Source organism: Monodelphis domestica, chromosome 3 (genome assembly GCF_027887165.1).
Source record: "Monodelphis domestica isolate mMonDom1 chromosome 3, mMonDom1.pri, whole genome shotgun sequence".
NCBI classification, from domain to species: domain Eukaryota; kingdom Metazoa; phylum Chordata; class Mammalia; order Didelphimorphia; family Didelphidae; genus Monodelphis; species Monodelphis domestica.
The window spans coordinates 177,273,956-177,289,297 of NC_077229.1; the positions used below are offsets into that span (position 1 = coordinate 177,273,956).

General features: G+C 38.9%; 1 protein-coding gene across 1 annotated transcript in view; it reads left to right on the forward strand.

Annotated features, from left to right (window-relative positions):
* The first annotated feature begins 15,092 nt into the window (after positions 1 to 15,092).
* The window catches only part of CFAP418 (cilia and flagella associated protein 418), a 32,511-nt gene continuing 32,261 nt past the window's right edge, over positions 15,093 to 15,342 (forward strand). Inside the window, exon 1 of the mRNA XM_056823297.1 lies at positions 15,093 to 15,268. Within this exon, the coding sequence (XP_056679275.1) occupies positions 15,154 to 15,268 (115 nt within the window). The 5' untranslated portion in view covers positions 15,093 to 15,153. The remainder of the gene's footprint in view (positions 15,269 to 15,342) is intronic.

Genomic DNA, 15,342 nt, shown 5'->3' on the forward strand with positions numbered 1-15,342 from the left:
TACTTTCCCCAAACTTTTCATCCCTCAATATAACCCTCTTTGTAATAAGTACAGTCAATAAAAACAAATCAATCTATTGGTTGCACATATATCTACTTTACCACCTTTTTTTTTTTTTAAACCATTACCTTCTGATTGGCTCCAAGGAAGAAGAGTGGTAAGGGCTAGAAGTGACTTGCCCAGGGTCACACAGCTAGGAAGTGGCTGAGGTCAAATTTGAACCTAGGACCTCCCATCTCTAGACCTGGCTCTCAATCCACTGAGCTACCCAGCTGCCCCCTACTTTACCACCTTTATGCCAAGAATTGGGAGGCACACTTCATCATCAGTCTTCTGAAATTTATTGTTTTTCAGCTATACCCTAATCAGAATTCTGAAGTCTTTTAATGTGATTTTCCTGTACATTATTTGAGACATTGTGTAAATTATTCTTTTGGTTCGTTTCTTTTATTCTACATGAATTCAAACAAATCTTCCCAGGTTTCTCTGAATTCTTCAGTCATTTCATTTATATATATACATGAAGCATATAAATATATTTCTATAAATATGTTTATATATGTATACATTTACATAAATTTATATAAATGTAAATTATATAAATATATATGTAATAAAATAATACAATTAAAATGTAAATTTATATACATTTATACATATATTTATATAAATTTATGTATATATAAACTTATATTTATAAAAATTTACATAAATATAATTTTATATATACTTATGAAAATGTAGTTTTTATATATTTATATAAATATATGTATAGCTATATATAATTTTATATAAATGCTATAATAGATGGGGAAATGGAGCCACCCACCACGTATACTTTGAGATTAGAGAGTGAGAGAGGTGGGATGGAGTCAGAAGATAGAGAGGGAGGAGAGATTAGTCCTCCCCTCTCTTTCCCTAGTGAGGACGGCTCAAGTTGTCTGTGGAAGGAACAAAATACGTCCCTTCAGAGACTGAGTTGAATGTAAGTCAAGGACTGAACTGATTTTCCCTCCTTGAGGAGAAACTACAGCCTTCCCTCTCCCCCACCCCCTTCCCCCCCCCCCCCTCCATGCTTCAGATCTCTCTCCCTGGATAGTATGAGGCAGGCACTTGATCTAAAGAATAACTATTTATTCTAAAGGGACACACACAAAACAGGGCGAATAGGGTTGTTGAGTAAGGAAGTGGGAAATGGGAAGTAGGAGATCCCTAAGGCTAACAACTGACCCCTCCCCAAATCCTGAGGGAGCAGGCTGCTTGTCTGACCCTCCTAGGTCAGTTGTGAGAACTGACCTAACTTCTACCCTGACTGTAGTATAAAGTTCAAGGACAACTTTAGAGGATGGAGAGGAAAGTCTTCTTTGGGTGGATGGCTTTAAATAAAAGTCCCCTCCACTCCTTTTCTCGTCAGCTGGATCCAAGACGTTTGGGTTCACAGCGAGATGGTCAATGCTCAGAAGGTCCTCTGTCTCAGAGATTTCTCTTAGACCACCCACCCTTGAGGAGCTTCCAAAAGAGAAGTGAAGAAACTCCTTCTGAATCTTCTCGGCTCCTCCGTTCTTTCCCAGAATTCTCCGTCTTCCCTTGTTCCTCCCACCCCACCCCCACCCCGTTGCTTTTCTGCATGCTGAATCTGATTTTCCTCTTACATATATGTGTATTTATATATAGTCATATTCCATTATGTTCACAGGCCACAATTTTTTCAGTCGTTCCCCAAGTAGCAGGCGCCTCATTGGTTCCCATAAATTGCTATCAAAAATGTAATACTATAAATATTTTCATATACATGGGAACTTTCCCACTTCCTTGGAATATGTAGCTAATAATGATATCACTGAGTCGAGAGTAGGTACAGTTTAGTGACTTGGAGGAGGCATAATTAAATGGTTTCCAAAATGTTTGGGTCCATTCATGGCTCCCCCTCCCCCCACCCCCCAAGAGTATTCTTTCCCTGATCCAGGCTGTACCGGTAAAGCGTTGGCCGCTAGGTGGCGGAGTGTAATGTTAATGTGATTAAAAATTATCCAAGAGACCATTGATTAGATACTACTGTCAGTCACCGAATCAATGCACAAAGATCATTATTTGCATGTTTTATTTACCCTTAGAACGCTCAGGATCACTTGTATGAAAAGGCAGAGAGCCCAGAGCATCAGCCTCAGCAGCCTTATAAAGAATGTGAATACTTAAGCAGCAGAAAGAAAAAAAAAAGAGGAATTCTATGGAAGGTAGGAAGGAAGATAGGAAGGGCTCCTCATGTATGAGATCAAGTAATAGAAGGAGTAAAATATGGGCATCAGTCAACTTGTCGATGCAAGAGCTGTAGCTTCTTTTCTGTACTTTATTTTGCAGGTGTTGTGACATTGAAATTCCAGGAATAATTTCTGAAAGCTCAAAATAGAGCCTGGGGCAGGGTCCTCTTTTTACTGCAGTGGTAGCAAGAAATCTAAGCCAAGACTTTCTTTTCCATCACTGTCTTTTCTCTTAATATAGTGGCAGCAAGAGACTTGAGCCAGGAAATCTCTTGCCACAAGAGAGTGTTGGGCCTGGAGCTAAAAAACAAGTTAAAATCTAGCCTCTGACATTTATGATCTGTATGACCTTGGACAGATCACTTAACCTCTGCCTCAAATTCCTCAACTGTAAATGAGGTTAATAATAACAGTTACTTCCCAGGGTTGTTGAGAAGATCAAATGGGATCATATTTGTAAAAATTTGTAAAAAAAATATTTATATACAGCCATGTGCCCTGCAATGTACTTAACATAGTATCTGGCACATGACCTTTTATAAATACTAATTTTTTATTATATGTTTAACTGGGAGGAGTTGGGAGGGAGAATACATGATTCATTTTAAAGTTTAATCTGCATTTTTTTAATTTATTCCAAATTTAAATATAAAATAAACAAATGGAAAGTGGAATTAAAAAAGAATATTGCACATGAATCTGACTGTAAATACCTTACTTTTCCATTTAAGTTTAATCTGCATTAACATTTCATCTATCACTTTTTAGGGGGGAAAAATGTCTAGACAATCAACAAAATAATTGAGAAGGCTTACACTGAAAATTTAAGAATGTGGTCCTGAGAGAGAACCAGTTTGAGTTGACTTGAGTATACCATTGCACTAATCCTATTATTTAAATCCAAATATGACCCCAAACCACTATGCCCTTAAGAGACTTTTTATTCAGGGACAACTAGATGGCTCAGTGGATACAATTAGGTCTGGAAATGGAATGTCTTGGGTTCAAATTTGACATCAGACACCCTGGGCAAGTCATTTAATCCTTACTGTTCTGCCTTGGAACCAATACTTAGTAATTGATTCCAAAACAGAAGTTAAGGGGGGGGGGGGGGGGGAGAAAAAACAAAGAAGCAAACAAAGAAACAAAATCAAATATGAACAAATGTTCTAAATCCATCTTGTTTAGAGAAATGCAAATTAAAACAACTCTGAAATATCACCTCATACCTATCAGATTGACCAATGTGAAAATAAAGTGATAAATGTTGGAGGGGATGTGGCAAAATTAGGACACTAATGCATAGTTGGTGGAGTTGTGAAATGATTCAAACATTCTGGAGGGCAATTTGGAACTATGCCCAAATGACTATAAAATAATGCATACCCTTTAATCCAGTAATGCTACTACTAGGTTTGTATTCCAAAGAGATTTAAAAAGGGGGGGGGGGGGAGGGACATGGGGAGAACCTACTTGAACAAAAATAGTGGTGAAGAATTGGAAATTGAGGGGATGTACATCCATCAATTGGGGAATAGCTGAACAAATTGTGGTATGTGATAGGGATGGAATACTATTGGACTATAAGGAATGATGAACAGGATAATTTCAGACATAGCTGGAAAGACCTACATGAACTGATACAGAGTGAAATAAGCAGAACCAGGAGAACATTTTACATAGTAACAGCAATATTGTGGAATGACCAAATGTAACAGACTTCGATGCTATCAGCAGTGCAATGATCCAGGACAATTCTGAGGAACTTATGACAAAGAATGCTATCTGTCTCCAGAGAAAGATCTGTGGGAGTCAGAATGCAGATCAAAGCATGCAATTTTTCACATAAGTTTATTTGGGTTTTTGTTTGGGGGTTTCGGTTTTATAGGATTATTCTCTTACAAAAACGATCAAAATGGAAAAATATTCTGCATGATAATACATGTATAACCCATATCGAATTGCTTGACAGCTCCAGGAGGTGGGAGGGGAGGGAGAGAGGGAGGGAGGGAGGGAGATAATTTGAAAAATATAGCTATAGAAAACATGTGGAAACCTTTTATTACACATCATTGGTAAAAATAAAATATCTTTATAACAATGTTTAAAAGAGGAAGGAAGGAAGGAAGGAAGGAAGGAAGGAAGGAAGGAAGGAAGGAAGGAAGGAAGGAAGGAAGGAAGGAAGGAAGGAAGGAAGGAAGGAAGGAAGGAAGGAAGGAAGGAAAAGCTTTTTTAACACTCATAAATGTGAAATGATGAAAACTGGTAATGGTATTATAAACATATACTGATGAACTCTGACTTGGAAATTTTCCCTTAAGAAAAGAATTTAGGAATAAAGGTGTCTAGTTGAGTACTATCACTTGCTAAGGACTCCTCAGGAATTAGAAAAACTTCTCATATTTTAAAGGAGTATTTTCCATATATGTGGGAGAGGAGGAGAAGTGTAATCACATTAAAATAAATAATAATATGTAAAGTTAAATGTTTAAAATAAAATATTATTATGTCAATAAACTTACATTGTCTTCAAGACCAGGATCACATCTAAGAACCATATCTAAAGAAAAGATGGAAAAAACTCTAGGTAAAAAGAAAAAAACTCACCATTACTATCTTCTGAATGAAAATATCACCTCTTCCAGCGAATACACATTCCCTTTGCCCCATTCCTTCACTTATACTAAAACCCCCTTACCTCCCCAGTTATTCCCATTCTCCCTCCTGGAATCAAGCCAATGATTAAGAGTAAAAAGAGGGGGCAGCTGGGTAGCTGGGTAGCTCAGTGGATTGAGAGCCAATACACAGTATTGACTCCAAGAGGGAAGGGAAGGTTTTAAAAAAAAAAGAGTAGAAAAGAATCATTCTCCCAAAAGTAGCAGTATACATGGCCATGGGCTCTGAAACTTTTCTTCCAGATTTAGAGAAATTGGAGGGAACAGAAGAAGAAAGGTAAGGGTGTTGGAACATTGTGTTACTCTAGGCAAAATATGAAGTAACAGCATATTTCTTTTGCAATCCACCATAATTAGAGAATTTAGGCAAGAAGAGTTGCTCTACTCCTGTTTTAGAACAGAAAAAAAAAGGGGAAGAACATATAACCTACAGATTACGGATGTTTAGTTTCCATCTCAGAGATCAGAGATCTGGCTTCCCTTTAAAATGTAACACTGCAAGAAAATTAGAAATGTACAGAGCTTAGAATACTCAAAAATACCTTATTTTCATCAATTTATTCCTTCATTCAACAAACTATATTGCATACCCACCATATGTGTTAGATATTGTCAGATGATAGAAATATAGGGCTGATCTTATCCCATCCCTCTCAGAATTTACACATTTTTATAGGAAAGATAAGGCATTTATATAAGTAACTGCAATTTTAAAAAACAGTGTAGATATGACTCAAGGAAAATCAAAAGCAAACAGTCCTACAAGAATTTAGGGAAGAGAAAAAAGAGCTCACTTTATTAGTATCAAGCACAAACACAAAAAGAATAATCCCCAAACCTTGTGACAGGGTATTAAAGATAGACAGGTCATTTTATGACCACTAGAAATCTTCACAGCTGAAATAACAAATAAGATGAAAAAATAAGATAAACTTCCCTAAGGAAAAGGAATAATCACTCTACATTAAACAGTCTTGTTGGTCTTAAAATGCTCTGATTGAAATATGGGTCAAAGCCTATTGTAATAAATACTGTTACAATGAAAATCTCTGCATAGACAAAAGATTTCCAACTCACTTTTCCTTGCTGGACCACAGTTTCCTCAACAGTTAAAGGAAAAGTTTAGACCAAATTATCTCTGAGACTTCTAGCTCTAAGACTACATGGACAGACTAATGGCAGCCATAGTGATTGGATTATTGGCATGTAGCATCCTGTTTCCAGTAGGGAACTTCTAAATGCTTGTCTTGCATAGTTATGGTAGAATGGCAGAGAACTATAGCATGTGAGGAAACCAACTTTTAAACCCCATAGAATTAACATGGAGAATTGCAGAGATTAGGGATTGTGCCTCTTCTTAGAGCTTCAACTAGGGTTGGGGCACCAAGACATTCTCTCAGGGGACTGAAATTTGGAAAGTGCTACCAGCACTTGTAGCTTTTCATCAGAAAGAAGTAACTGAGCCTAAGGCCTAATTAGCAAGAATCATTAGCAAAAACAGGAAGAATTCCAAATAACATACTCCCTCCCTAATTTGGGCACTCCCCAAGTGAAATCTTCCCATGCCAGCACCATCTTGTTTCTCTATTACCCCATCATTAGGCAATGACCTTTCAACAGTAGCTTCCACAGAAGCCAGGGTCCCAAGATTGCCTTAAGGGCAAGACTTTTCTATATATATGACTTACAACTATATCCCTCATTAGAATATGAGCTCCTTAGGAGCTAGTTCCCTTTTTTCTACTTACAACCCAAGAGCTAAACATAGTGCTTTGTGCTATATATTAAATGCTGAATACATCCATTTCTCGCCCATTCATTTCATTCAGATTCATTGATTTATATTCCCTGCTTCTTTAAGCTGATGTTATGTTAAAGTTAATTTGAGGACATATCTCTTGCTGCTTATCCCAGGTGCAAAAATTGCTTGTTGCAATTCTGAATCTTCCCTTTCTTTAGGTCAGGAGCCCCTGAGAAATTTTTAAAATCATCCCTTCCATCTAGAACATGAAGTCTTGGATTTATCCCCCAAAGGAGCATGGATGGATAAAAAGTAAAGTGTTATTAAATAGTATCCTCTTGACCCAGAAGACAACAACTAAATCAGGGTTACTACTTTTACTCTGATCCATGGCAATCAAAACTGGTTCATACTTGGTTGGTGACTTTTCTGAGAACCTAGTTTGTCTTTATTTAGGACAGAATAAGGAAAAGAAAGGTGTCATGATGCAGAGGAATTTACCTATTCTGGTTCTGTTAATTTCCTTTTAAAACTGAAGCTTAAATAGGTTCCAAGATCAATGTTTATTTCCAAACCATTTAATTAGTTTGACTTTACCCATACAACCACAACCATTTGTTTCCAGAGGACACTTTCAGTCTTTTTTCAGTCATGTCCAGCTCTTCATGACTACATCGGGGTTTGCTTGGCAAAAACACTGGAGTGGTTTGCCATATCCTTCCCCAGCTCATTTTACAGATGGGGAAATTGAGGCAAACAGGATGAAGTGGCTTGCCCAAAGTCATATGTTTCTGAGGCCTGATTTGAACTCATGAAGATGATTCTTCCTAACTCCAGGCCTACCATTCTATCCACCAAGCTCCCTTATTATGTCATAAAAATAATGAATGCAAACTATATGAAACATGTATGAAATGATGTGTAAGCAGCCCTAAAAAAGCAAGATATACAATGGCCAGGTAAATGAGAAAAAAAGGAAGGAAGGAAGGAAGGAAGGAAGGAAGGAAGGAAGGAAGGAAGGAAGGAAGGAAGGAAGGAAGGAAGGAAGGAAGGAAGGAAGGAAGGAAGGAAGGAAGGAAGGAAGGAAGGAAGGAAGAGACGGAGAGACGGGGAGAGAGAGAGAGAGAGAGAGAGAGAGAGAGAGAGAGAGAGAGAGAGAGAGAAAGAGAGAAAGAGAGAAAGAGAGAAAGAGAGAAAGAGAGAAAGAGAGAAAGAGAGAAAGAGAGAAAGAGAGAAAGAGAGAAAGAGAGAAAGAGAGAAAGAAAGAAAGAAAGAAAGAAAGAAAGAAAGAAAGAAAGAAAGAAAGAAAGAAAGAAAGAAAGAAAGAAAGAAAGAAAGAAAGAAAGAAAGAAAGAAAGAAAGAAAGAAAAAAGAGCTCAGTGGATAGAGAGAGGCAGGCCCAGAGAGGGAAAGCTTTGGGTTCAAATGTGACCTCAGGCACTTATTCCCTACGTGACCCTGAGCCAATCATTTAACTCCCATTGCCTAACCCTTCCCACTATCAATTCTAAGATGGGAGGTAAGGGTTTAAAAAGAAGAAAAGGCAGCTAGTGGTTTCTGGCACTGAATGTCAGCACAGGGAATGATGATGGAAGGATGGAAGTTTTGCAGTTAAGCACAAGCAAGTGCTCCAATTTCTTAGGCCATTTGAAATCTGGCCAGAGAAGTGCTTGATTTCAGCATCCTGAGGCCCTCAGTGATGATGCAGCAAGTGATCTTTCCACATGGGATGATGTATTTGAGGGACCAGAGTTTCCTCAAGCTTTTAAGTGCCTTGGGGCTCCTGCTCCTTTTTCAAATTACTGAGATGATAGCATCCCAGGGAGGACCGTGATTAGTCTAAACTCTCCACAGCTGTGAGATGAAGGCACCAATTCCACTCAGGATTCAGTCTCTTCTGGACTGAATTTACCTCCATGACACCAAGGCAAATCGGAAGGACGACTTAAAAGGCCGAAGTCACATCAATGCCATTCAGTTTCTTCCATCACATTAACTGTTGGGACACCCAGGCTCTCCCCACACTGATGCCATGGCCTAGGGCGGGATGGGGATGGTTAGAAGACCTGAGAGGGCCCAGGGAAGGAGAACCCAGACCTGCAAACAAAACTCTGGTGCTTAGGAGTTCAAAGAGGCCTTGCAGTTCATTACTAATAGAACCAGGAGGATGATAAAACACCTTATAAGAGAGGGGGCTTCACCTGGGGTTGTGGGTGCAGGGCGGCCAAGGGCTCCTGGCAAGAAAGAGCAGTCCCTGAGCTTTCTGTCTGTTACCTGGAAAAGGCAGCCAGGTCTTGTTTTCTTAATTTAGCCCTTCTCCTCCCCAAAAATGTGGCCTTGGGTTACTAAGCAAACTTAATAATAGACAGCCTGCCCCTTCATCATTTTTATTAATGTGTTATCCACCAAAGTGGCTTGGCTTTGGGCCCACACAGGCCATCTGACCTTCTGTGAGCCTTTGAAGACTAGGAAAGGGATGTGTGACGATACAAGGAACTCACATCATTGTTTATACACACTTATAAATATAGAGAAAATAAATTATATTTTGAACTCTGGAAAATGAAAGGGAAATGGGAAAGTCCAAAGGGAAATGTTCTCTTAGGAAAAAAATTATAAATAAAAACAAATTGGCCTTACTGGATCACTCATGTGAACTGAGGTAGGGAGACTGCAAAGCCTTTTTAATTCGCACATAGATCTGCCTGCAGAATAACTATCCACTGCAAGTCCCTGCCTACAGCTGGATTTTTAATGGGCTATTATCTATCATCTTGCAGTTTGTAATATGGCCCTACAGAACATCTATAATGTGTGGCCTTCCTTTTGAGGACGAGGAATCCAATCATACTCTTTCCTAAACAAACTGGAAAAAGGAAATGGCAAAAGTCAAGAGACCTATTGAAAATCTGAATGAGCTTTAAACCTGGTTCTCAAAATCTCCAGATCTGAAGGTGGTTCTCCAAGGGAATGCCACAACTTTCACTAGGCATGCTGTGAAATGCAGGCTGCTGCCTTATTGCTGGTAAAAGAAAATATAGAAATTATATTTTTAATATGTTTTACTCACATGGTATATAAAGATGAGTAAGTATTCACAAAGTAAACAGAATTTGCCTATTTTCCTTAACACATTAACCTAAAAAATACTTTGGACCTTGAATTGGAAAAGAACTCAACAAAAACAGCTGTTCTTATTGAAGGTAAACTGCATATGGATGAATCTCACATACTATTGCTAACTTTTAAATGCTCCCTGCACCGCCAATCTATGTGGCAAAGAATGCTGTGCCAGGAATAAAAAAGTTTGGGAACCACTGATCTATACTTTGATTGTATTTATGATTTTATAAAATCAAGAAAGGGCTGGTGCTTTATTTCCAAAGAAAACAAGGGATACAGCCACAAAAAAAAAAAAAACCTCATCTTGATTCTATTTTCTTTTTGTATTATTTACATAAATGCTTGGTATACTCACATTCCTAGTGCTTCTGGTAGGCCACCTTAACATCCATTGGAAAAAACAGTGAGGGGGCAACTAAGTAGCTCAGTAGAGTGAGAACCAGGGCTAGTGATAGGAGATCCTGGATTCATATCTGACCTCAGACATTTCCTAGCTGTGTGACCTTGGGCAAATCTCTTAATCCCCATTGCCTAGCCTTTACCACTCTTCTGCTTTGGAACCAAAGCACAGTATTGATTCTAAGACAGAAGGTAAGGGTTTAAAAAAAGAAATAGTGATTTTAGAGTCTAAGAACTTGGATTTGCTTCCTGCTTCTGCCACCTGTATGATCTGGGGCAAGTCACAATTTTTCTGGCCTCAGTTTCCAATAAATCTGTAAAACAAATGTCCCCTAAGGTTGCTTACATTTATAAATCTATGATCCTATGACCACAGATTATTTTTTCAAAGAGAAACCAAAAAAATTCCCTTAAAACCAGGCAAACTGGATGACTACAAAAGGATTTGCGATATCTAGTCTATCAGGCACTATTGGTATCATGACAGCAGATAATGGAGAGGAAGTCAAAATTATTCAACTCTAATTTTATTCCTACTTTCTCTCCCAAAAAGAATGATTTTCATATTCCAAAGGAGAGAACAAAATTTATTAACAAGAGTTGAAATTCAAGATAAATAAGGAAGTGGTCAGAGAGCATGGAACTGCCCTCAATGTGTTCAAGGCTTCAGGCCCAGACAAACTATATATCCCTCAGTCCTTAAAGGATAGATAAATGTGATCTCTGAGCCACTGTCAACAGAACTGGAAATGAGCAGATATCCTCCCAGTTTTCCAAAAATGGAAGATGTTGGAACTGTCAAATTCTAGGCCAGTAATATTACCTTCAATTCCTAGCAAAATTATAGTCTGTATAATAAAAGGAATAGTTGGCGAGGGTTTTTAAAATGAAGACTCAGCATGTGTTCTTCAAAAGGAGATTAACCTTATGTCAGGTGAATTTCATTTTTTTTTTGAAGGGTTATTAGGTGAGTAGATTAGAGAAACGCTATAGATATGAAATGCCTGGATACAGTGAAGCATCTGGCAAAATTTGTCCTGGTAGCCTTATGGAAAATATGGAGATACGTGGGTTAGGTAGCATTATAGAAAGGGAGATTCTGAATGACAAGCAAAGTATAATGATTAATGAACCTGACAACCTGGAAAAGACCCCAGAGATCTGTCCTTGGCCCTGCTCTGCTCATTTTAACAAAGGCATGAATACAGGCATTTAAAATACACTCATCAAATTGAGGTAAACAAAGTTCAGGATGAAAAGAGGGTTTGAGTTAAAGACAAATAGATGGTATGGTGCCAAGATGTCAAACTTGCAGCCCATGACTGCAAGTCCCAACCTCCCAAGCCTGGCCTGAATCAGATTAAAATGTGGCTGGGAATGTTTAACAACAACAACAACAAAAAAAATACAATATAACATAGAAAATATTAATTTGTGGTTTTCTAAGTCAATATGTAGATGGCAGGGATCTATTGTCCTTTAAATGGTTAGAGTTGGGGACCTAAAATAAGGAAGACCTCAGTCTGAATATTGCAGAGGAACCTTACCAGCTTTAACCTTGGGCCAAACATTTAATTTCTATCAGCAGCCTCAATTTCCTCACCTACAAAATGGGAATAATTATATTATTCTTCATTCCCCACCAGGCTATACTCTGACTCTCCTACTTTTCTCTATTCCCTAGTTATTAGTTCCTCAGACCCCAGTTCTTAATCCAATAACAAGGATCCATGAACAAGACGCTCCATCTCTCAGCTCTAGATGTTTTCTCTGGCAGTATTCCATGGCTGGAATGTTCTCCCTCCTTTGCTCTGACCACTGCCTTCCCTGGCTTCCTAGAAATCCCAGCTAAGAGTTCACCTTCTATAGGAAGTCTTTGCCAACCTGTCTTAATTCTAGTAACTTCTCTTTATTAATTATTTCCTGTGTTTCTAGCATATAACTTGTTTATAAATATTCTTGTTTTCTCCCCCATTAGATTGCGAGCTCTTGGGACAGCAAATGTCTTTTGCCTCTTTTTGTATCCCCAAGGCTAGTGGGGCTTAAATGCTTACTAATTGATTGATTCCTTCAGCCCTTCCCTGTCTTTCAGCTTCCTACTCTAGGGTTAAGTCATCTTTTATAGGCTGATTATAGGTGATCTGAGAGAAGGAGAAGGGCTGGCTCCCTCCCTCAAGATTCCTGGGAACAGATAGATGCTGCTTACCTGCTCTAAAGATCAATTGCCAAGGCCACGATTGTGATAGCCATAACAATCAAGTTGGAGGTCAGAACCAACAGCCAAAATGATTTCAACATGAAAGGACAATGAGCTGCATCTGAGATAGAATGGAAGAGAAATACCTGTAAAGCCCTATGTTTGAGTTTTTAAAAAATAACTGAACAGCTGGTCAATAAGCATTTTTTATTATTTTTTAAATTCTTACCTTCTGTCTTAGAATTAATACTGAATATCAGTTCCAAGGCAAAAGAATGGTAAAGACTAGGCAACTGGGGTTAAGTGACTTGCCTAGGGTCACACAGTTAGGAAATATCTGAGCCACATTTGAACCCAGATACCTTCTAGGTTTGGCACTCTAGCCATTGTGCCACCTAGCTGCTGTTCAATAAGTATTTATTAAGCATCTACTATGTGCCAGGCATTGTGCTAAGGTCTAGGATCAAAGAAAGGCAAAAGACAATCCTGCCTTCAAGGAATTCACACTCTAATGGAAGAGACAAGAAACAAACAAATCTGTACAAAGCTATACACAGGATAAATGGGAAATCATTACCGGAGTGTACCGGGGGTTCAGTTCTAGGGACTGCTCTTCAGGCAGGAAGCTGACAAACTCAAGTACATCCAGAGAGGGGGAATCTGAAAATCATAGCAAGGAGTAAAGCGAGCATAAGGAAAAGGAGATAGAGTGTGTAAGCAGCTTGAGAACCATCTTTAAGGATTTGAAGGGCTTTCGTGTAGAAGGGGATTAAACCTGAGTTAGCCTCCTTGGGCAGAACTAGCAGCAACATTTACAGAAAAGCAGGTTTTCATTTGATATAAGGAAAACCTTTCTAAACAATGAGTGCTATCCTAAAGTCAAAAGGTTGCCTCAACAGATTCTGGGTTTCCCCTACGTCTTGGGTATATCATAGGGATTTTCAGATTGGAGTTATATGGACGTTCTCTGCGATGTCTGAATTCTAAAGTTCTGTACTTGAACCGTAGAGACCATTGGGGGTGAGGGAGAGAGAGGGGAGGGAGAACAAAGAGTTTTGATTTTAAGAGGGGACACAATAAACCAAAGAAATTACTCTCTACAGGTGGCATTGCAAAAGTAGGAGGTGGCAAAGAGAATTTGGGACCTCAAAAGCCTTTCAAGCTACTACACCATAGAAGTGAAATGCTGACCCTCTTCACTCATTACCTCGACTTTGAATTAGCCCCTAGATTGATTCAGGCCCTTATATTTCTTTATGTTCAAGGAACCACCATCACAATCAAAAACATTTATTAAGTGTATATTTTCATATTGCCTGTCCTGAGAAAGAAGTTAAGCAGAACCCCGAAGGAGATGAGAGGACTTTAATTAATTCATTGAGATTACATTGGGAATACAAAGAAAACAACAAAATAGTCCCTGCCCTCAAGGAATTTACATTCTATTGAGGAAGACAATATAGACATAGATCTAGATCTGCTACTGTATATGAGTGTCCTCTCATGTCCCCTTCCTCTCTTTCTCTTTCCCTCTCTCCCTCCCTCTGTCTCCCCCCTCTTCCCCTCTCTCTCCTTCTGTCTCTCTTTCTTGCTCTCCTCCCACCCTCCCTCTCACTCCCTCCCTCTCTCTCTGTCACTCTCTCCCTCTCCCTTTTTCTCCCTCCCTTTTTCTTCTCTACATGTTCTTTATACATGTGTGTATACATATACATGTGTGTTCATGTACCTAAACACGTGTGCAATCATATAATATATACATGTTTCATTGCCTTCTCTATATATACACTCTCATGCATACACAAGTATGTCCTATATATACACACTTGTGTACATATATCCATGTCATGTATATAGGTGTTGTTCATGTACATACCTGTGTAATATATAAACATGTATATATGTATATATATGTGTGTGTGTGTCTCCCCTCCATATTGACTCATTTATTTATTTATATACATCACCTGTAGAGGTGTGTGCATACACATATGTCCTTTCTCTATATACAAGTACACACATGTCACGTGTATGCATACTCTTGAACATATATGTATTCTTCTCTCCACCTATAACATACATACACACATACATGTCCAAGAGAAGACATTTATAGATAAATACCCATGACTAACAGACATTTAAAAAGAGAGTGGTGAGAGAGGGCACACGTATATAAGGCATACAAACACAAGCTTACACTTAAATAAAGAACCCAATTCCACGAGTATTTTAAGTGTTTACTACAAATTAAAAAAAAACAACAGTAGGAGTTGAGAATGCAAAAAAAATACTCTTGGTCTTCAGAAAGTGGGAATGTAGTCAGAAATTGAGGAAAGTTACAATTTTATCAGCCTATCAAAATCATTTACCTAATTTATAGGATCACGGATCTGGAGCAACCAGAAGTTGTTGCGAGGCTTAAAAGAGGTCCTCTAAAGAAAGCCCTTTGCAAACACTCCTATTTTTGTGCTCAGACTCCCTCCACAGGGCAGATAACCACTAGGCAGTTTTCAGGCACATTTGGGGGGGGGGGGGGAGGGGGGAAGGTTGCAAGCTACCTCCATTGCCTCAAAGGCCAAACAACGCTAGTAACCATCACCATGCTAAAAACAATGCCTTGTATAGGTAAAGTGTATAGGTAAAGTGTATAAGGTAAAGTATTTTACAAAGTGTTGGGGGCGGGGGGCGAGGGATGAAGGGGGGGGGGGGACTCCGCGCCGACTTTGAATTTGAACTGTAAGTGCCAAGTGCGTGGGCTGGATGGATAAATGGAGAACGTGGGGTGGTGGATGTACCCAAGGGACCAAGATATGGGCGTGGGAAGCGATTGTCAGAAGGTTCCGAAGACTTGCAGGAAAGGATGTGATCCGGAGAGGTGAGGAGTGGAAAGGGCAGTAGGATGGAATTCCGCCTTTCATTCCCAGGAACGAAACAGGTAAAAAAAGACAA